Here is a 23,712-nt window from a genome sequence, read left to right as displayed (position 1 = left end):
GTCACTGCACATGAATGCACAAAACACGCACACGTGCATACACTCTTTTGAATAATATGCATAAACATACTTTGGATATGTGACCAAATGCACACATCACTTTTTTTTTTAGGAAAACTGAACATTCAGTCAGCTTTTTAACAAAGTAACTGTGAATATCAAAGTGGACCTGTTATGTTTTCCCTTACTTTCTGTCATATGTGCACTGTTATAATGGTGTATGCTCATTTAAAAAAAATCAACAAATTTACAAATAATGAGGTCACATGTGTACAAGTAATCAATGTGATCCAAAAAGCTGCTCACATTCAAACAGCTTTTTCTAATCTTGGCTCTGTATGATGTCGATAAGAGGGGATATCCCTAATATGGTCACAGCGCCTACACCCACCTTCTGTTTAAGGCTTTTTGTTTGCAAGAGGCAGACAATCAAAAGGGCGCTGGCTTAAAAAAAATGGATGCAATGCTACTCTAGCAGAGGCCAAGAATAAAAAATTAACTGGAAATGAGCAGAACAGGTCTCCCTTGAATACCATTTATTCTAATCCAATAACTAAACGCTTAATGTTAGATGCAAATGCACAATATTGCCAAAAGTATTCACTCACCCATTCAAATCATTTAATTCAGGTGTTCCAATCACTTCTATGGCCACAGCTGTATAAAACCAAGCAGCTAGGCTTGCAGACTGCTTCTACAAACATTTGTGAGAGAATGGGTCGCTCTCAGGAGCTCAGTGAATTCCAGTGTGGTACCGTGATAGGATGCCACCTGTGCAACAAGTCCAGTCATGAAATCTTCTTGTTACTAAATATTATGCCACTGGACTCTGGAGGTTGTGACGAATCACGCTTCTCCATCTGGCAATCCGATGGACGAGTCTGGGTTTGGTGGTTGCCAGGACAATGGTACTTGTCTGACTGCACTGTGCCAAGTGTAAAGTTTGGTAGAGGGGGGTTATGGTGTGGGATTGTTTTTCAGGAGTTGGGCTCAGCCTCTTAGATCTAGTGACGCAACTCTTAATGCTTCAGCATACCAAGACATTTTCATGCTCCCAACTTCGTGGGAACAGTTTGGGGATACCCCTTCCTATTCCAACATGATGGTGCACCAGTGCACAAAGCAAGGTCCATAAAGACATGGAAGAGCGAGTGTGGTGTGGAAGAACATGACTGGCCTCAACCTGATAGAACACCTTTGGGATGAATTAGAGCAGAGACTGCAAGCCAGGCCTTCTCGTCCAGAGGTTAGTGTGTGACCTCACAAATGCGCTTCTGGAAGAAAATTCCTATAAACACACTCCTAAACCTTGTTGAAAGCCTTCCTGGAAGAATCAAAGCTGCTATAAAGGGTGGGCTGACATCATATTAAACCCTATGGATTAAGAATGGGATATCACTCATATTCATATGTGTGCAAAGGCGGACAAGCAAATACATTTGGCAATATAGTGTATCATGAAAGTGTAGAGCAGTTAGCGTAGGAGGAGCATGCGTCACTGGTCAGCAATGAATAAGGGATAATGAGTATAAACACAGTGAACGAGGAGAAGTAATGGTGGTTTGCTGTAGCCAAAGCTTACCATTATGTACTTACAGGGCAGGCAAACACCAGCGGACACTAATTAAAAGAAGGCTCAACTGCATTCATGTCTGTGCTGAATAAAACTGCAGTTTGCCAAAAAATGAAGCAGAGCAGATACTTTTGATATTTCATCCACTGCAGCTCTGACCACAGTTGGCAGTGTCAGTGCTTCTATGTATATTTAACTGAGGTTTGAGGTGCTGATGCTCTAGCATATTCCTGTTTCAGCCTAAGTTCAATTTAGTGGAAAAAAAAATGTCAACCAACAAAGTCTTCCATATCAAAGGCTTCAGTGAGCCTTTGGTAGAAACAAACCAAAAAAAGACACACTTTGCAAACACAGAAAAGAGACAAAATGTTAAAGGTATTTAAAAAATCTATATTAATTTGTTTCAACAAACAAAAAGCAAACAAAGTTGCAAGTCTGGATTAAAACTGCAATATGAGCTGAGAACCATGGAAACACTAAATCAATTCTGCTGTTGTTCAAGCATGAACAAATGCTTTGGTAACAGGTAAAAGAGAACAGATACATTCATCAGTTACAAATAAGTAAGCCTAGTATTAACCCCCTGAATGTAAAGTGTAGTAAATAACAGCGGCTGCTTGGATCTAAATTAAACAGCAAGGTTTTAAGGGTAGCAAAAAAAAAAAAAAAAGAACAGAGGTGATTCCCAAACACAGGTCGAATGTGAAAGATGAATGTAGCCTCAGGGTCTGAAAAGTAAAACTAGTGCAGAATTATTTTAAACCCACATTTTTTAATAATGGCCAGCGGAGAGATAACGCCTTCTTCTACTTCTTACTTGACCTTCATAAACAATTTCTTAATGGTTTCAATCACAGGTTTAATTTCTTATGGAATGCTAAATTATATTCATTTTGTAAATATTCTCCAATTTAGAGCAATTGAGACAATAAAGCACAATGTGGAAGTATGAATGAGAGACAAAAACAAGCTGATACTCTGCTCCAGGGCTTCAGAACAGCAGTCCACAAATGGATGGGCGGTGTCAAGATAGCTGCAGCCATCTTCTATATACAGACTATGTTTCCAACCTGGATTTTAGGACCTCAACAGATGAGATTTACTTTTTTATTTTAGTTCTTCAAAACTCAAAATCTGTTAAACTAAAACTAATGAACAAACAAAAATCTCTTGGCAGAACTGATCAATCCAGTGAAGAAGCCAAACATGTTAGGAACACTGAGCTGAGTAAAAGAATTGTTTTAGTGATTGCTTTCCTCAGAGAAAGAATTTTAGTCAGTAAGAAAAAGAAAATGTAATATAACCTTGTTATTCTTTAGTAGCTCACATTTTAACCCAAAACATACTGCAGCTTTAACATGTGATTAGGGGAAGCTTTGGTGAAATAGCTCTGGACAGTTTAAGTTTGGAGACATTTCAAAACTGCATGTGTAAAATTATAATTCAGTCTTCAAGCTTCTTCTTTTTTTTTTTTACAAAATACATAAGGGAAAATTATGCCTTGGAGTTAGGAAAATTCTCAAAAGAAAAAAAAACTATTACTAGAACAGCAGTGGACAAGGGATGTCTGTTAGATGTAATACATTTTTTAAAAAACTGGTAGCTGATTCTTCAAGAGTTAACTCTCCATCTAATCTCCTCTCTCAAGAGAAAGGTCCAGTTTTGGAAAGAGAAACATTTAAGGAAACTTGTTTGTTCCTCATCAGCCCATTGACCATCTGTTCTACCTTAACTCCTTTATTCTACTGCTTTCTGTTGAAATCCCTCCAATATTTTCTATTTCTGCCACTATCGCAACTATGTTCTATTTCCCTCAGTCTTATCTCTATATGCCAGAGTTCTTTCCCTCTTACTCCTCCTCACATCTTCCCTTCTTTATCACAGCTCATCCCGTGCACTCCAGTTCTCCAGTTCAGACTGCAGTACATCAGAGTTTTGGGCCTCGAAGCTCAGCTCCTCCTGCTCCTGAGTTTTCCTGGACTTGGCTCGGTCCCAGTCAGTTTTGACCGACTCGTTGTCCCACACCACTGATGTTTCCGTGTCACTGATGTAGCCCGGGTCTCCTGTGTAATGGGTTGGATACACCAGAAGCGGCTCAGCAGAAAATGCACGCAGGTCCCGGCGCTCAAAGTGGTCCATGTACTCTGATCTGATGAGTGAGACAAGTGGGGATGGGATTAGATTAACAAGAGTACCACAGAGAAGAACTCACAAAAAACAGACAGATAACAGGAACAAAGGGGACATGAAGAGATCAGATGGGTTATACTTACACTGGATGTTTGTTGTACATGACAGGAAGGAACTCGTCAACAGGCAGCATCTTGCTGAGAGGCTCAGCCCTGAGGAGCTTCTTGGCTCCTTGTAATGACAACATGTAGCCCAGAGTCCAATACGAATAGTCTGCCTCCACCAGATTGTGGATGTTTGGTAACGACTTCTCTGGATGGTCGACCTGCATTCGTTTCCGCCCAATATAACTGTAGGAGTTGTTTGGATATGAGACGCAATAATTATCACAGATTTGAAACAACAGCTAATAACAGTGAAAACTACAATTTGAAATGTAAACAACTATAAACAAGCAGACAGGTCTTTCTGTCTTTCAACGCTGGTGAATCCAGATGAAAGAGATGAAAAAGAAGGCATCACATTTTTATATTGCCCTGTTAATGTCATCCTCTTGAAATTAGCTGAGTGAACTTACATTCTCATTAGCAACTAAAGTGACCACACAGATGAAATTTAAAATGTGATTCCTCATATATCAGGTGCAATCAAATAGTTCTTTGATTCCCACCATAAAATCCAGAAATCTTAACTAATTTAAATTTGGCCACTGTGTCTTTCAAAGTAGTCTTCATGGGCAGTGCAGCACCTCTTCCAGGGATCTTGCAGTGTTAGGATTGCTTCTTGGAAGTCATGTTCTGACCACTTTTACTTGTACACTTGTGACTCCCCGACTGTGTCACAACAGCAATCCTTTAACTTATTTAAGGGAAGAGCATAAAGATGGAGTCAAATTTGGCAAGTATGACAGGTAATGTGGGAAGATGCTGTGACTCTCTTTTTAACCAGCTGTGAGCAGGCACAGTTAAGCTCCACCGTGCCAAAGGTTCTCCCTCTCATGGCTCAGAACATTAATGTAAAATTCAGCAGTGATGGTCTAACCTTGGAGGACCAATACATGGCACAAAACCTCGTGAATGTCAATATAAACTACTCCTGACTTGATGTGCTTTTCTGAGACTTGGACACTTAGTGGGAAAATTGTGGTTTGGTCTCTGAGTTGTATCCTGAAGCCCAACTCTCATCACTAGTGATCATGTGAATTGCTTAAGTTTCACACAGAAGTTAATGAAGGGTATCCATGATGAAATCGCAAATGTGGACATGAGCAAGTAGTCCGAATGGGACCCACAGGGGGTCAGCTAGCAGAAGTGCAGGCAGCCAAAAGGAGGTGCACAAAGAGATGACCTTGAAGGGTCATTTTATGGGCAGAATTGCTGAACATCCCTTTCCTCCAGCAGGTTGCAAATACATCAATTATAACACTTGTAAAATTATAGCCTAAAAATTCCTTAACATACAGTACTGTATATAATATTGTCCATTTGATAATTTCTACTTCTTTAATTGTAATACATGTTTATGTTTTAAATATATGTTTTTTACACTGGCGTGGCAGACAACTCTAAATGGGATATCTGTTAATTTCTGCTGCCACTACAACAAAGAGCCCAGCAGCAAGAAAAGTCAATTTCACCTCAGCTGCTTAATTCATACAAAACCAATACACAATCAAGCTTTTACAAATACTAAGTATAGCTTCAGCTCACCACAAGCAGAGTTTGCAGCAATATCTGAAGGTCATTGTCTAGATGAGTCTCCCCACAAATTGTCATGATAGACATCTTTTTTTTTTTTAAGAGTTTCAATGAAAATGCCGGAGGGCAGCACTCAGCAGTGGGATGCTACACTGGATTATTCCCACAAGTGTTCTCAGCATCTGACTGGTGGTGTCTGAGATATCGTGTGACAGATGGCTGGATTTCACTGTAGGGGGATGATGGAGATGATAATCCTCTCTGTTTACTACACTGTGTATTCCCTCTGTTCATTGAAGCATCACTCACATGAGATCCCAGTCCAGCTTGTGTGATGTCACTTCCTGCAGCAGCGCCTGAAGACGACGTTTGAAGAACACTTCAAAGCGGAGGTCGTCCTCGATGACCAGAGAAGTCTGGATACCACGATCTACTATCTAAACACCAACATATGGATATGCTGATCATGACATGAATTGCGTACTTGGGTGGATTTAATGTAATGTTTGTTAAGTCTTTTTTTGACCTATTTAGGTCCTTGATACCAAATGATTAAAAATAACTAATTTTCTTTAATTACACATAAAATCTGGTCCATTTTTTTTTTAATTCTCACAAAGTAAAAGGAGTGAATGAATGCAGCTGGTTTAATAACAATACTGATGGTGCTTTTTTCCTGAAAAACAGTCCAGCTAAAGGCTTTTCTAATTTTTTTTTTTTTGTAAGGTTTTTAAAGCTGCTTTTAGAGGATGACAGGCTGGCCCTGCAGACTAAAGTACCACACAGGCTGCAATCTGGGAACCAATTAGCTGCTGACTTTCTTTCATGACCTCCATTGTAGCCAGGCTATCCATATAGTGGATCTGGTTTGTAGATACAATGAAGAAAGCTCACAAAAAACACACAGTTAAGTCACTGGGTTTGAAATTGTATTTTGGCAAATGCAGTCCCTTAATTGCGCTTCACGTGGACTGTTTAAATCCATGCAATCAAAGCCTATTCAAATGTGATTAATAAACAGAACCTGGACAACAGGAGGAGTACAACTGGAGAAAGCTACCAGTCTCTTTTTGCCTTGCCTACACGTCCTGCATACTGACATGCAAATATCAGTTTAAAGGGATTACATGCACTGCAATGCCCCCCAGTTTGATTCCCAGCCAAACAGATTTCTGCTGCTTGTAATTCCTCTCCTCTCTTTCCTTGCACTTTTTGTTATTACTCGTTTGTCCAGCAAATACAGCAAGTACATTTTCATTTCTGATATGGCGTTGAACTAAACTGCGGACATAAAAACATGAGCTTTAACCAGAAAGTTGCCCAAAAAAGGTTATACTCAAAAAGTAGTGCTGTTATTGAAATATACAGAAGACTTGTTTATTTGTCTCTCAAGCTACCTTTCCTGACGCAATCTGAATTATTGTGTTTTTAACAATGAACCTTATCTAAGATGTGCAGGTAGATGTAATTGCCTTAGGCCTGCTCAAGAGTCTCACCTCCTTCCAGATGTTGTAATGAGACAAGAAACAACCCAATTCACCCTTGGTTAGAGGTCGACCATGATAAGGGTCTTTGTATCCTGGCAGCATCTTAAGCCCCATAGACTCTATATCAGACTTGTTCAGAGCTCTGAGAGAAAGAGACGGACAATGAGATTAAATATTGAATCAATAAATTATGTGGAAGTGATATGTGTGTGATAATGGGAAAGAAATGATTGAATAAACATGTACAATACAAATATATTCATAAACCATACAGGTGTTACTGCTGAAATCAATTACGTAAAACTGAATAACAGCCTAATTTTCGGACAGCCCGCACAAAGGTTAGACACATAACAAGCTAAAACTATGTGGCTCAGGGACTCTATAAATAAGAGCAAGCGACCAGCTGCTTTTCACCTGGTTGTTTGTCTCAGCTCTGGCTCACTACATCAATTTACACTGCATGTTGCAGAGGCACAAATCAGGAAGACACAAGCAGTGGGGGAGGAAGAAAATGAGAAACGTACTTGCCATCCACAGCAGCAGCAACCTTACAGCTGATCTCCTGCTCATACAGAGTTCTTAGCATTCGCTCACGACGGTCAGATCTCCGCACCAGATTTATCATAAACACCTGGGTGGACACAGATGCAAAATACACACGCCTAGATTACTGTGTATGTATTTATGTGTGTGAGAGAGTGTGTGTGAGAGAGTGAGTGTGTGTATGTGTTTACCTCATCAAAGCCCATCTTGTTAGGCTGCTTGGGAGGAAGAGACAGGAAGCTGGAGGGCTCCAATGGTGGATTTTTCACTGTCAAACAAAAAAGGAGGGGAGGGTACAAAGAGAATGAGTAATGTGTTGGAACAGGGGTTCCCAAAATGTGGTTTAGGGAACTGCAGGGGTCCACAAGATAGTTGTTAGAGGTTCCCTTGTGAGCAATGAAAATACAGTTTAAATTTTGCTTTGATTCTACATGCACAATTTTGAAAGATACTGATGTATGAAGTATGATACATACAGTAAAAATATACATTTGTGAAAAGTGATATTTACATATGATATATATATATAGTTTCCAGCTTAGCCATGATGTTCTTTTTCAGGTCAGCTGCTCTGGCAGTCAATGTACTACTTGTTCTTGGGGATTTGTACCCAATCTCAGATATCAGCCAGGATGTCAACCTGACATTGTGGTTGTCAACCTGTCATCCCGGCTCCCCTTGTCGTAGCATTTGTGTTGTACCTCGTCAGTCTCTTGTTGTGATAGCAGTTGCTTCTTGTGGATGTTGGATCACTGAACTACAAGTTGTTTTGATGTCAATCTAGATGTTGGGTGTGGAAGAATCCATCCAGGTCCCATATCCTCTTCATGTAACCCCTTAACATGTGTAGTAGCATTCCAACGGTTCCCTATTCTCCTCCCTTGTCCACTTATGCTATATCCTTGTTCCAGTAGCCCACTTACTGTCAGTATGCCCTGGTTTCTCAGGGGCCTGACGCAGACCTTGTTAATCCAGGCGACATCCAAGCCAGTATGGCTTCAGTTATATGTCTCTCGCTCATATTCTGAGGTCGGCTTGGGTAGCACGGGCAGCCTTGCCTGAGTATCCTTACCAGATGAATGCCGTGGATGGGATTCAAACCCCTAAACTATTGTTCCAAATTTGCCACTACTCTATCCAGCTGCTATATATGACAAAAAAGGGACAAGCATGTTATAAGCCCCCTTTAGGTCTGAAAATTTTGTGATTCCTTGGATTACAGGGCTGCAGTCATGCCAAATTTGTCACTGGATTTCCATTAAATTTGAATTGCACATGCTCCGTTTCCTCTCTTGTTGTTCTATTTCATGCTTATCTGTCAATGTCTTAGTCAGTCTAAGAATGCAGTTTTGAAAGTCATAAGGCGTATGGCACTGCTTTGGCAGAAGGTCATACCTCTGTAACTCAATACAACTTTAAATTTATTTTGTCATTGAGGGTGCAACAATAGACAACAGTTGGCTGGCGTGAGGATTTAGTTTTGATGGAAAAAAATCTTTAAATGCAACCCAGTGCTGCAGAACGGCACAACATGGTGCGGCAAGTGAAAGATGATTTGAGTAACAACAGATCAATCCGTTTGAATATAACTAGCTTAAAGGCTTCTGAGAAATAAAGAACTTTAATTGCTTTATCACAAGAAAACTTGCACCCATTTCTAAAAGAGTAAATACAAACAAATCACTCCAGCATTTCTAAACTCTTTGATCTTTTTGACTCACCCATGACTTCAAGGTGAGTATGCAAAAAGCTCTCCGCCTCATCCTCCAAGGTAGCATGGGAACGCATCGGCACTGGGAAATACCCATAGGTTTCTTTGTTGCATATGTACATCTGCACATCTGAGGGAAAGAGATGAAAAACATGCTTACACTTTATTTTTAGAGAGCTTTAATGTGTCTGCCACATAAAAACTAGCCCTATTGCATTCAACTCACCTGCCATGCGAGCCGAAAAGGCAAAGACAATGACATCATCCAGGGCCCAGCTATATTCTGGGTGTGGTGGATAAAAGGCCAGCTGACGTGCAGCCTCTTTCCTAAGGTCCACCAAGTAGGTTGAGTGGACCATTGGTACAGCAAAACAGCCACGGCGCTCCTGCTTGCGGATGGGCATGTATGCCGGTGTGCGCTTATAATAACCCTGCAGGGAGTGCAGAAACACTATATAGTATAATTGCATAAAATTTTCTGCTTTGTCCAACTGCTGTATCAGGGAGAACATGAACTGAAGGATCTGACTGTGACTTTACTTAAAAGGTCTCTGAATGCCTGTGGCACTTTGCTGGAGGTAGAAATATCTACATATTTTTTAAATTAATGACAAAAAACATTATTTTCTATGAGCAAATCTCAAAATTCTGGGTCATACTGACATGGAGGAAAAGACACTGACTGCCTTCTGGCTACAAGCCTATTAACTGTACTGAAGGAAATGTTCTTTATAGGAATCAGACTGTTGGCTGAAGTTGGTTTATTTTGTCTAGAGGACAGACAGTGTCCTTATGTCTATTCTGATCTGAAAAGAAACATAGATGAGTTCTGAAAGGCATCCTGCCAAGACAGAAATAGATCACAGACAGCTTGTGTGATGAATCAGATTTGCTGTCAAAACCATGTCAACAGTATCTGCATCCTCAAGGAAACATGTTTCAATTCAATTCAAAACAATCTAATTTGTGTAATAAATAAAGGTATACCGTAAATAAATAAAGGTATACTGTTATTTACTTATTTTAATAAGCATAAACAAAAGTGTCGTCTGGTGAAGAGAGTGGTAACAAGTGGAGAAAGTAGAAGACATGAAACAAACTGACTGTGTTGTCTGTGTACCAGCCATAAAACATGTTAAATATTATATACTGTAATATCAGAAACATTTTACTTCACTAGTGAGACACTGCATTTTCTAGACTCACAAACCACTTTGTTAGGTACACCTTGCTAGGACTGGATTGGACCCCATTTTGCCTTCAGAACCGTCTTAGTTCCTCATGGCATACTGTAGATACAGCAAGGTGCTGGAAACCCTCCTTACAGATTTTGGTCCATGTTGAAATGATAGCATCACAGATTTGCTGCAGAATTGTCAGCTGCACATACACGATTCAAATCTCCCATTCCCAAAGATGCTCTATTAGATTGCAATCTTGTGAGTGTGGGGCTCATTTGAGTACCGTGAATTCACTGTCACGTTCAAGAAACCAGTTTGAGATGATTTGGGATTGTTGACATGGTGCATTATCCTGCTGGAAGCCGCTATCAAAAGATGGGCACACTGCGGTTTTGTTGTAACAAGTTGTTATTTGAGTTACGGTTGCCGTCTTATCAACATAAAGCAGTCTGACCTTTCTCCTCTGACCTTTGACCTGAACAAGACATCTTCACCCTGAGAACTGCTTCTCACTGGATACGTTATCTTTTTCCAGACCATTCTCTGTAAACCCTAACGAGCAGGTGTACCTAACAAAGTGGCCAGTAAGTGTATGGCACCTATGCAGTAAACACACTCCATTCACTGTAATCATAATAATGATAATAAACACTCCACACCTTCAAATTGGTTAATTTACAGTGTTTTTAAAGTAAGGTATTCTACAAATATAATTTCCTGAAGCACAAGAAAAAAACTGATTCTGTAAATGTTCTCCACTAGATTATGTTTCCATGTTTGGAGGACGGGAGGAAATGTGTTCTTCTTTTCCACAGAACAGCAAAAATACTGACATTTTACTGACTATCAGTAACCAACAGACTAAAAAGTGGATTTTATTATATATCCAGGGTGTAAAAAAATATTTTACACACATTATAAAGACACTAACCTTGATACCAAGGAATATACATATTGAAGGATGTTAAATCAAAGAGCTTTTTAAGACCTTTGATTACGTTTAAGCCCCTACCGTTTCCAAAAAAGCCCCCCCCCCCCCCCCCCCCCAAAAAAAATAAAAATAAAAATAAAAACTAAGCAGAAAATTGCAAGAAAATTATAAAACTGTATTTTCACTCAAGCGAGTGACCCGGTGGCTTTGGTTCACCATCCCCTAAGCGTTAGAAAATGACACATAAATCTTATCCGGCATCTGAAGACATTTGAAAAATGGATTTAGAAACGTAGCAGTAATTTCTGAAAAAAGTTAAGATCTTAATTTTGCATCAATTTAAGGCTTTGAGGATCTGCAGACAACCTGTGATGAATAATCTTTGCAGTCTGTTCCCTTTGTGTGTCACTGTGATTAAAACATGACGCTAGTAGAAACTTAATTAAGTGTTTTAAATTTAACAATGCACAGAAAAAAACATCCAAGAGATGCACCATCTTCTAGGTTATAATTTCAGCTCCTTGTATAATAGCATTGTCTAAATATCCTTATTGTGTTATTGTATTTATATTGTTCTTTGCCATCTGGCTGTCACAGATTAATACATTAGTTACACAATTCAAAACTGCAAGCGGAATACATAGCATATGAGATGCACCATCCCCAGCATTTAAATGGGGTGTAAATGGTGAGCAGCTGCAGTACCTGTGAGGTCATGCCGCACCAGAAGTTGGAGTATGCAGCTCTGGACTCCAGCATGGGTGCTACAATGGTCTTGTTTTCCCTCATTAGCTTCCACAACACATCCTGATTGGTGAGCAGGTTGTCACAGTCAGCCACCTGCAGATGGAAGAGAAGGGCACAATATTGACTGTTACAGACAAAGGCACGCATGTAAGCACCCAAAATGTCACCCATTGCTTCACAACGATCGACTGAGCCGCAGCAACACGGTTTGATCACTGGGTATCGCAAGCATAGGCTGCTTGTTCCTAGACCTTTTCATCTCGAAGCATGTAATTTTATACAGGCCTTACAAACAAACTTCACTTGTATTTGTAGTAGGCTGTTCTTTACTCTAAGTATGTGTTTTGAATGGATGTGTTCAATTTCTAAAGAAGAATTTTTTTGTTTTTCAGTGCCAAAATCTTTGCCTCAAGGCATCTCACAGCGCCAGGATATGTACTTCAACAAGTGCTCCCAGACAACCATGTGGGTGTGTGTGTGTGTGTGTGTGTGTGTGTGTGTGTGTGTGTGTGTGTGTATGTGTGTGTGTGTGCGTGTGTGTGTGTGTGTGTGTGTGTGTGTGTGTGTGTGTGTGTGTGTGTGTGTGTATCTCTTCAACATAAAATTTATGGTCTGATATTGGCTTTTTTGCAGATGCGCCTTCAATGAACTTAGGCAAGGATTCTCCAAGTCTCTACAACTTCAGAGAAGGGAATTCTTCTGAAGGATATTCAACAGTTTGGTGTTTGGATGATGGTGGTGAAGAGTGCTGTCAAACATATGGGTCTAAAATCTTCTTATGACTGTGTGCATAATTTTCATACTCATCAAACAATTCAATGACTCCTTGTGATCTATGGATGGGGGTACTGTCACTGTGAGAGAGACTTCAAGTTTTTAATAACAGAATAAAAGTGATCACTGTGCAATTTCGTACTGATTACAATTTTCACTTCCCTTTATTGGGACAGATGGACCCAATCTATGCCAGCAAGAATACCCACCACAGCATAACAGAACTGTCAGACCCTCACTAAGCATTCAGGGTTTTCCTTTAATTTGCCACCCATACAGTATGTACATTGTCCTTTGTCAATGTGTCTTCAAATAAGTGACAGAAACTTATGCTAGTAATGTGGCAAAAATATAATTACGTGAAAAAAGAATGTTTTTGCACAGTTTTGATTCATTTAATTCATTGCAGAACCACTTTGGCAGCCTTGAAATCATTGTTTTTCTGTTTAACTTTTTACCATTCTCTCACATCATTGTGGCAAAATTCTGGTCCACTCTTCTTTATAACGTTGCTTCAATTCACTGAGGTCTGTGGGCATTTTTTTATGCACAACTCTCTAAAGGTCCTGCCACATCATGTCAAGTAGGTTGATGTCTGGACTTCTGCAACACCTTTTCTTTTTCAGCCTATTCCGTTATAGATTTCCTGGTGTGCTTGGGGATCATTCTCCTGTCACCCATGACCCAATTTGGGCCAAGCTTTAGCTGTCAGACAGATGGCCTCACATTTGACTCTGGAGTACCTTGGTATACAGAGGAGTTCATAGTCGACACAATGACTGCAAGGTGGCCGGGCCCTGTGGCTGCAAAAAACAGCCCAAATCATCACACTTCAACAACCGTGCTTGACAGTTGGTATGAGGTGTTTGTGCTGATATGCTGTGTTTGGTTTCTGACAAATTTGGTGCTGTGCATTATGGCCAAACACCTCCACTTTGGTCTCGTCTGTCCAAAGGATATTACTCCAGAGGTCTTGTACTTTGCTCAGATACAACGCTGTAAACTTATTTTTCACAGGACTGTACGTGAAATTATAAGGTAGTCGTTAGTGGAAAATCCTGTAAATGATTATTACTCACTAATAACTCAAATATTAATAAAAGTAGCACATACCTAACTGACTGCATAACGTATCATGGGAGTGAGGTAAAATAATCCAATTTCAAAGTAATGGTTTACTGGCTGTTTTCGAAGTTTACAAACTTGCAGACAGGTATTAACATCCAAGCTTAGACAACAGTATTAATTTAAAAAAAAATAGTGTAGTAAACTAAAATCTTAACTTCCTGCCTCCTTGTGCATGATCAAAATTGAATCAGTTCTAGCAAAACAGCATAAATAATGACAAGCTCATTTCTGGCTGTGCCATTCAGTCTTTAGTTTACCAGCTACACTGAGCTGTAGTTGTTTACAACTGCAAAGGCACTGTTCTTCTCTGCACTAGGGTTTTAAAACTGTAAGGAAATTAACATTTGACACAACAGCATTAGTGAAAATGTCAGCTGGAAATTTGCATATTTTGAATTTTTCCCTCAGTTCTCTTAACAGATACAACCATTTGTGGATAATGTGGATGAGTGGCCGGTATGAGAGTGAAGTGCCATGAATCAGCTTATTGTGCTTCACACTGATATCTCCTTATTCACAGAACTGAGAGCACATAGCTGTTGAGCTGCAGAGTGGATGATAACATACCAGAAGGTAGTCTGCCCATATCTCATGAGCAGTGTCCAGCGCTGCCTGACGGAGCTTCATTACATGTTCATAACGGAGATTATTCCAGTGCTTAGGCCCCACCTCGTCTTCAAAGGCACTGAGGCATGCAAAGACAGACCTATTAAGTAATCTGCTCACCACTCAACACACACACACACACACACACACACACACACACACACACACACACACACACACACACACACACACACACACCTGGTTTCATCTTCGGGTCTCCACTCCACATAGTGGTAATAATTCTGGACCTTGATGAGCCACTCTCTTAGGATGGCTGTAGTGTTATCTATGTTGTGATCTGTCGCCACCCTGTGGGAGGAAAAACAAGAGTGAATGAAACCGAGTAAAGAGCATTATGCCGGTGCCAACAGGTATTCAGACTTAATTTGGCTTAAAGGCAGATTACCATGTAACATCTATCATTATGTGTGGAATTTGATATTGCAACAGCAATATGCAATATATTAGAGACATACCGGATTAGTATTGGTCCCGATTCTAGCATTAATAAGACAAAGCTAATCCTCATAAGGAAAATATTTTTTCGTCAGTGTCTCTATGAAGTTCTGTCTTATAGGGCCACTGACTAAATTTCGAACAACCACAGTAATCCCTGTGCATGATGCTGCCTTATTTATTAATTTTCGCTAGCATTTATTATTCTGCCACTCAAACAGCATTTTCTCAGCAGGAGCCCTCTTGTTTTCTCTTCTGTTCTGTCTCATTTACTGCAGTCTGCTAATGTCTCTGCATAAATAGTTACATAAAGCTTCCACTTTTAAATAGAGGAATGATACAGAGATGAGCATCAGTAGACTGACTTCTTGAGTGGAATAAAGCAAATGGTTGAAAACCAGGTAAAAATGTAAGTAAATATCAATCAACTATGCAAAATATTTTAACCTCAAAGCTTCAGCCATTTTTAGACTCCACCTGTAGCTCTGACAGACTTGAGCGGTAATTTTTCTTTTACCTTTTTTCTCTTGTTTAGTAACTAAATGATTTAGAAGCATGTGAAAGAGTAACCGAAAATAATTATTCATTAGAGACCAATTTTAAAGTAAATACCAAGAAAACAGCATAAATGAAATGATAACAACCTCCAATAATCTTCAAAAATTGACTGCAACGGCCTTTTTTTACTGACATATGATCATCTTATAAAGCTATTAGCAAACAAAACCTTAACTTTGTTAAACATCCAACAGAGCATTTATTTTTGAGTCAAAGACCAGAATAAGCTCCAAAACATCTCAGCTGTTTACCAAGGGAAAACCGCCGGAGCTGAAAAATGAAGCCAATACGACTAGTGACCACTTGAGGCTGGCTCCTAAAGGGAGTCAGTCTCCACAGACTGCCATGTTAAAATGTACAACTTTACAGCACTAAAAAGCATGTTTAGAGACTATCACAAAAACTTGTTTGGCCTCTACAGATTGTTTCCCCCTTTCCCAACTCTGAGAGGGATAAAGCTTCAAAATGCAGAGTCCGAAACCAGTAGGTGATGACACAATGGCTGCATCCATGTTTTCTACTGTTTACCGCCTGGTTACAAACTTTGTGCTTAAAACAGACAGCAGACCTCTAGAGGAAACAAAACAAATTCATTGGTTAAGCCTCAATTTGAAACCTAAAATTAATGTATGATTACATCTGGTAGGCAGTTTAATACATAATATAAATAACAAGACATGCTAATATCAAGCTAGTTTATTTTCCATGTGCAGCAGCCTGGTAGTCTTCCAGCTGATGGCACGGGGATACTCTACACATCCTTTTATCTTTCTCATCGCTGACATGCATTCATAAATGCAGATGTGAGTTAGAGTTGAAACTTAAAGGTGATTTCTTTAGCACAAGTAAAGTTTTGGTCATTTTTTTGCAGACATTCTATTTTTTTTCCTTTTGTGCTTATGTTGTCCTGCACCTGATAAATAAACACATAATAAGTACTCACTATCTCTAGCGCAGCTTTAATATTTACTGAAAGCTAGGTGCAGTCAAAATGTTTCAAGACTGCCTATTAAAAAAAAACAAAGACTGATTTAAATTCAGCTTTTATTCCCTTCAGGTTTGTATACTTGTGCAGCGATGCACTGCTTCCAGCACTCCTGCTATACTGGGATTACTCCTTGTAATGTTGCAGAAGTTAAGATAACGAGGGCTTAGAGCCATAGGGGCATAAGTGACATTTCATCAACTTTACAGGAGAGCCAAAACAAAAAAAGAACACAGTTTGAATTACTTTGTATACTGATTTTAGTTGTTTTTTAAGCATGTTTCTTTTTATAAATTTATGACACAGTGCTTAATGAACATAATCTTGTCTTTGTCGTAAATACACTTACACGCTTGCGGCACCAACTTCTTGTGTGCACTCAGAGTTAAGTCTTTTTGTTTTTGTTGAATAACTCTATAGAGCACATCAACGTCTTTCATTTGATATATATCAATTTTGACCAAAATGTCAGTTATTCCCCTATGGCTCCATGCCCTCGATAAGATAAAACTTTAATGATCCCACAATGGGGAAATTTGCGCATTACAGCAGCTCCACGATACCACAGTACTTTGCAAAAGTCTTGAGCCTACCCCTCATTTTTTAAATATTTTGTTAGGAAAATGGGAAATAGATGAAGCAATTTATTGAAACATGCAAACATACAGGGCAATGCAGTATAAAACGCAAAAACAGAGTATGTATAATTCTAATGAGCTTGAATGTCACTATTTGGTATGAGCAGCTTTACTCTTCAACACAGCCTGACCTCTCTCAGGCAAGCTTTCTAGTGTTTTCTTGTAATTTCTTCAGGAATAGTTCTCCAGGCTTCGTGAAGGACATTCAAGGCTCTTCTTTGGATGTTGGCTGCCTTTTGTTCCATTCTCTGTCAAGATGATTCCACACTGCTTCAATAATTTTGAGGTCTGGGCTCTGGAGAGGCCAATCCATGACTGACAGTCTTCCATTGTGTCCAGGTATCTAGATATGCCTTTACTGCACTGGCAGTGTGTTTGGGATCATTGTCATGCTGAAAAATGAAGCTGCTGCCAATCAGAAGCTTTCCCTGTGGTATCACATAGTGGATCAAAATCTGACAGTACTTTTTCTGCATTCATAATTCCATTATTTTGACAATATCCTGAACAGCACTGGCTGAAATGTAGCACCAAACCATGACAGAGCCTCCACTGTCTTTTACAGATGGCTGTAGACACTCACTGCTCTCTGTCTCTCCTACCTCCTCCACACACTGATCACAGTTTGAACCAAAAGTTTCAAATTGGGATTCATCACTCCATCAGACCTGTTGCCACTGATTTTCAGATATATTCCGGGTCCTGTTTCAGGTCTTAGCTGGATTTGTCATGTATCGTCTGTGTGGCAGGCAGGAAGGAGGACCCCAATGCAGGACACGCCAGGCACAGGCAAAAGGTAATTCAACTTTATTTTCAGGTGCACAACAAAAGGCCGGACTAGGCAGAGCTAGTGGCAAAACACAGAGCAAAAATACCAGGCTAAATACGAGGCGAAGCAAGACACACAGCAGGAGACGAAAACGGGACCACGACGCAACAACAGGCACTGGAAACACAAGACTTACATACACAGGAGGGCTAATGAGGGAGGTGGAAACAGGTGGTAACACAGGTGACGCTGATAACACTGACTAGACCAGGGGAAGCAAAACTAGACACAAGAGACTGGGACTGGACAACTATCAAAATAAAACAGGAAGTAAGACGATGGAACAGAGACGCAGACCTGACACAGAATACAGAGAACACCAGGGACTAGAAATAATTAAACCTCACAACCAAAAGAAATCCCAAAACAGAACAGACAAAATGAAGCAAAACAAAAAACACAAGGGGTCCAAAGGACCCCGGACCATGACAGGATTTATTCCCATTTCTAAGGGACATGACTTTTGTTTGGTTCAGACACCTTGTTCATGCAAAATTGTATTACTTTATTTATTATATATTATTTTAATATGTTATGCCTGTAAAACTGTGTTATCTTTGGCATTTTTCATAGATTCAACTAGAGAAATGGGAACTAATGATGTGTTCTGTGACACTCTGCTAGTAACAAAACGACTAAAGATACAATTTCACACTGGTTCTCTGCTAAGGTTCCTGTTTTATGCTTCAGTGATTCATAAGTCAATGTTGAGTGGCTTAACAAATAAATATATATTTTGCTGAAAATGGTCAAGTATAAAGACAAGACTGAAATAAGTGACAGAGAAGCAACTGTCTAAGGAAAAACTTTGAAAGACCTTCAGAACTGTCCACTTAAACTGTCCACTTAAAAAAAAATGACAAGACTTTTGCACCGTACTCTACAACAGGAATCTAAGACCTGTTAAGGCATGCATTTGTTGGAACTCTTCCACTGTCTTAAAATGGCAGCTGTTCATTGGGGAAAGGGGCAAAGTCACAGAGAGACAAATGTGATACATAATGACAGTTAAATACTGTAGCTGCAGTCATTTGAACAGAAGAAAAAAAAAAAACGTTCAGATCTCCCTCAGACACTTTAGGACATCGACAGTCTGAGCCTGGGAGACAAATTCATAGTGTACAACCTGAAAAGTCTCAAAGAAAACAAGGCGCATGCCCCTGGCTCTGCTCCTGCTCTAATGGGCATTTTGGGGGCTGAAAACAGTGGGCTCTTGTGTTGAAAGCTGCTGTTCCAGTTTTGGGTCTTAGCTAGTTACCCAGCTCTTATCACCAGTGCTAATTCTGAGTGATGAGAAGTTTGACACAGAATTTGACATTTGCTCTCCACAGTGAGATAACAAACCCACTCCTGCTAGTGCTCAAAATGAGGCTTCTAGTGTAAGGCTACACAAGGATGTGACCTTGAAGAAGATAGCCTCATGTAAATCAGTTTGGGATTTTCATAGTTGCTGAACTTTTCTGAATGTGCTCATAATCCCTTTTATGGTCTTGCTGTCATTTGAGCTTCAAAGCTGCACATCACTAATATCAGGTGTGGACAGAGAAAGACAAAGGCAGACAATAGGGGCTCGGAAAGGGAGGGTGGCATTCATGTGCTGTCTGTGCTATCATAACAAATCTAAGTGTGTCAGGGAGGGGCAGAGACAAAGACAGAAACACAGACAGAGTGTGACAGAGGGAAAGAATGCATAACATGACAGAAATGGATTTAGTTCCAACCCTGTCATGTAATAAGTGACAGTGAACGTGCTGCTGATGTTAGTTTCCCGTCTGTCTGTGGCGTTTTCACACAGCAGTGTCATCTCAGCACCTACATGTGACCAACTAACCAATCTATCTTCTTCTTGCACGCGCTCGCTCTCTGCATGTGTCTACTTCTTTCCTCTCAGTTGGACACAAATATCCGACTGCTGTGAAGTTTTGAATGGCCAGAGGTAGTGAATTAAAAAAGGGTTTGCAAAAAATAAATATGTGTGATTGCACAGCCATGCCTAACGGATATGAGAGAGCTGGAAAAAAAAAAAGGCAGAAGGAGGAAGATGATTTATGGCTTGATAATAACATCCCCACTGCACATACACTCACCAGCCTCTGTGTGTATGTGTGTGTGTGTGTGTGTGTGTGGCCGCTTGCCAAGTATTTCATCTTAACCTGTCACATTGATAACTGCAGACATCGACAGGTGGCAAGCCAGCAGCTCAGAATATGTCTTTCACACCACATTTCAAAACTTTTTATAGCAGTTCTTCCACCGAGGGATGAGCTATGCTGTATATCAAAGCAACCACGCAGAAAACTGGCTGCCACATGGGCACGGTTAAAGTCAGGCACAAATTTCTGGCTCGGATACAAGGAAAAAGCTCAACATCCAGGCTGGTTTGTTTAAAGAGACGCATGGACACTTGAATCCCTTATTCTGGGTCCCATGGAGAAAGTTAAATTCAGCATTTAAATGAAGCACAGCATCCTCTCTGATCAAACAGTCATTTCACAGGAGTGACTGATGTTTAGTTTTAATTCAACTTCCTGCTGTCACATTAAACACAACTCTGCTGGAGGCTTTTAGCCCCTCATTTTCCTTCATTAGACCACTGGATTGCCAACATACATGTAATCTACCCTGTCAGGTGTGAATGCTAATGAAAAAAATATCTCAATTTTCAAAACAGATCTACTGGCAGGGGATGGCAGGAAGTGAGCAGCACTGGAAGAATGTGGAAGGCTGGGGGCTGGGTGACAGAAAAAAAAAAAAAAAAAAAAAAAGCCTAAAGGTAAAAGATGTGTCCTACCGAGGCGTCTTAATAGACAGGCTCGTATTCAGTCTGTTGTGGCTGGCTGCGCTGTTAAAGATTTATTCAAAATGGTTTTAAATACTAGTTTTGTTTCCAGCCCAGCTTGGACGCCTCAGATGAGGAAGGGGAAGCGTGAGGGGAAAGAAAGGGGAGGGGAGAGAGGAGAAAAGAGAGGGGCGATGAAAGGAAGCTCCGTGGCTGAATGGAACTTTTCATGGGCATGACTCTGCAGGCGGAGTTCGCCCTCCCTGTTCCGCCAGCACCGGTCCACACAGTCCACCCGGGCGAGAATGGAAGCCACGCTGCTTTACAGTCATTTCACCACTGATTTCATTTGCAAAGATAAAGTCCACACTGTATACGATTCCCCACATCTTTATAACATAGCGCCCCCACCTGATCAAATCTCACAAGCGCACGCGCAAACGCACCTAGCGCTTTCTTCTATAATTTCAGCATGGGCTCGACGTCTCTCGGGCGCCTCAGAGACTTTACAGTAAATCACATTTTGTCCTGCTTTATTGTCGGGTGACTGCTTTAATACACTGCGGAGTTTTGACATGATACAGTGATAACACTCACCACAGCGCGATGCGATCCTTCGGGTAGTTCAGGCTCTCGATGGTTCCGAGAAACAGTGGCAGAGAGTGCGCCGAGTTGCGGCAGACCAGCGCGATGACGACCCGGGGAGCGAGTAGCGGAGACTCGGGGCTCCAGCGCTCCTCGGGGAAATAGCCCCAGCTCGGGCCCGGCAGGAGAACGAACAGCAGGGTAAGCAGCAGCGAGGTGACCCGGTGCATGGCAGGGGAGAGAAACTCCTAGAAGAGGCGGCGGACAGAAAAGGAGACAGGGAAAAGTAGCAGCCAACGATCCCGCTGTTGTGTTATGCCGACAGTGTGTACATGGCAGAGGAGCTGGCTGAATTAAAGGGCAGGTCAGGACTGGTTTAAGGGGATCTCGTTGTGGTCGAAAGGCCACTGCGTGCAAGCTTGTATGCGCCACAGCTACAGCGAAAATGAACTATATCAGTGAGCTACTGACAGGTTAGGTTAGGATGAATCCTACTTGTATAAACAACCTTAAATAACCTTCTCTTTCCCATAAGCCCGACTGGACTCTCACTGTGCCATAGGCTGTCCTCCCCTTTAAGAATAGATCCAGCTGTAGAGAATATGAAGCAGATGGAAAGCCACTGGGGCGTGTGGATGTGCTGAGCACACTGCAGGCCTCTCATACCTCTGCAGAAGATCTATGAGCCTTCAGAAACCTCGAAACTGATGAGATTTTCCCTCCGTTTTTTTTCAGCAAGTCCTTTGAACCTTTCATCTGCTGTGACCCATAATGATGCACCTGATATGCCTGGATGGAGAATGAGAATAACAATCATCTTGATTTACATAAACATTATTTGCCAATAAAAGGAATAATGTAAATAAAATGGGATGGTGTAATTGGCCAATGCTGAGCATTTTTGCTTAAGGTGCTGCAGTACCCCCTGGTGCATGGAGTTGACGCACGTGTCCGCAAGTACAAATTAAAATTAAAAAGTACAACTCAGACTCCATAAGTTGCATTTATTTATTTATGTATTTATTTTTCACATCTTCTTTTAACTGCTCCCTTTAGGAGTCACCACAATGAATCATCTGCCTCCATCTTACCCTGTCCCTGACATCCTCCTCTATCACAGAAGCCTTCTGCATGTTTTCCTTCACTACAGCCATGAACCTTCCCTGTGGTCTTCCTCTTTTCTTCCTACCTGGCAGCTCTGTATTTAACATTTTTTATTTAGCTACCTTCCTGTTCATCATATTAACCAGCTCTCTCCTTTTACCATTCATAGTTCCTATATTTACCTCACAGCAAGAAGGTCCCTACTCTCACCTCCACACTGCTAACTTTCTTTCGTTCTCGCTGCCTCCAAACACGCCCTTGCCCTCTCCTATTCCTTTGTAAGCAGTAGCCCAGTTCCCAATGGCACCCTGTTGGCTAACAGCAGCGGAGGTGGTCATTGTCAACCCTCGGAACCACAAGTAAGCCAACAGTCTGAGAGCAAAGTGCCCTTTAAAATCAGATGGGGCTTAATTATTCAAAGCCTTGAAGAAGGAGGATTTTAAATTAAATTCTGGATTTAACAGGCAGCCAACGAAGAGAAGCCAATATAGGAGAAATATGCTTTCTAGTCTCTTTCTAGTCCCTGTCAGTACTCTCGCTGCAGCATTTTGGATCAGCTGAAGACTTTTCTGGGAGTTTTAGAACATCCTGATAGTAATGAATTACAATATTCCAGCCTAGAAGTAATAAATGCATGAATTAGATTTTTAGCATCACTCTGAGAAAGGATGTTTCTAATTTTAGAGATATTGCACAGATGCAAAAAAGCAGTCCTACATATTTGTTTAATATGTGCATTGAAGGACATATCCTGGTCAAGAAATGACTCCAAGATTCCTCACAGTGTTACTGGAGGCCAAAGTAATGCCATCCAGAGTAAGTATCTGGTTTGACACCATGTTTCTAAGATTTGTGGGGTCGAGCACAAGAACTTCAGATTTATCTGAATTTAGAAGCAAGAAATTAGAGGCCATCCAGGCCTTAATGTCTTTAAGACATTCCTGCAGTTTAACTAATTGATGTGTGTCATCTGGCTTCATGGACAGATAATGGCATTCAATGTGGCCACTTTTTCATGTTTTGCCATTATATGGTAGATACAAATTTAGCACATTATTAAGTACTAGTTAATGTTCTGGTTTCCTTGAACGTCTGCAAATACCACCTGTGTCACTTATCAACAAATATATCAACATACAGTACTTTGCAAAAGTCTCAAGTACCCCTTATCTCTTTATTATTGCTTCCAAAGAGCCATACTTTATTGTTTAATAAATAGTTCTCCATAATAAATAGTTCATGGTTTTTGAATATCTTTCAAAGTTTT

General features: G+C 40.5%; 1 protein-coding gene and 1 long non-coding RNA gene across 2 annotated transcripts; one reads left to right on the top strand and one right to left on the bottom strand.

The window, feature by feature from the left end:
• Nucleotides 1-1,974: 1,974 nt before the first annotated feature.
• LOC115788310 (procollagen galactosyltransferase 1-like) lies at nucleotides 1,975-21,685 on the bottom strand. Its single transcript, XM_030741289.1, has 12 exons — nucleotides 21,354-21,685; nucleotides 14,710-14,820; nucleotides 14,473-14,590; nucleotides 11,962-12,096; nucleotides 9,371-9,575; nucleotides 9,155-9,274; nucleotides 7,625-7,701; nucleotides 7,415-7,521; nucleotides 6,897-7,029; nucleotides 5,710-5,837; nucleotides 3,847-4,053; nucleotides 1,975-3,722 (listed from the first exon to the last, which is right to left on the bottom strand). Exons 1-12 carry the CDS (start codon nucleotides 21,569-21,571, stop codon nucleotides 3,452-3,454), a joined length of 1,830 nt encoding a protein of 609 aa, XP_030597149.1. The 5' UTR covers nucleotides 21,572-21,685; the 3' UTR covers nucleotides 1,975-3,451.
• On the top strand, nucleotides 21,406-22,324 carry LOC115788320 (uncharacterized). The gene is made up of 2 exons (XR_004020579.1): nucleotides 21,406-21,542; nucleotides 22,077-22,324. It is a non-coding gene; the product is annotated as an uncharacterized LOC115788320 (long non-coding RNA).
• The last annotated feature ends 1,388 nt before the right edge of the window (nucleotides 22,325-23,712 follow it).

This window comes from Archocentrus centrarchus, chromosome 1 (genome assembly GCF_007364275.1).
Source record: "Archocentrus centrarchus isolate MPI-CPG fArcCen1 chromosome 1, fArcCen1, whole genome shotgun sequence".
Taxonomy (NCBI): domain Eukaryota; kingdom Metazoa; phylum Chordata; class Actinopteri; order Cichliformes; family Cichlidae; genus Archocentrus; species Archocentrus centrarchus.
This window is presented reverse-complemented; position numbering and strand designations above follow the sequence as displayed.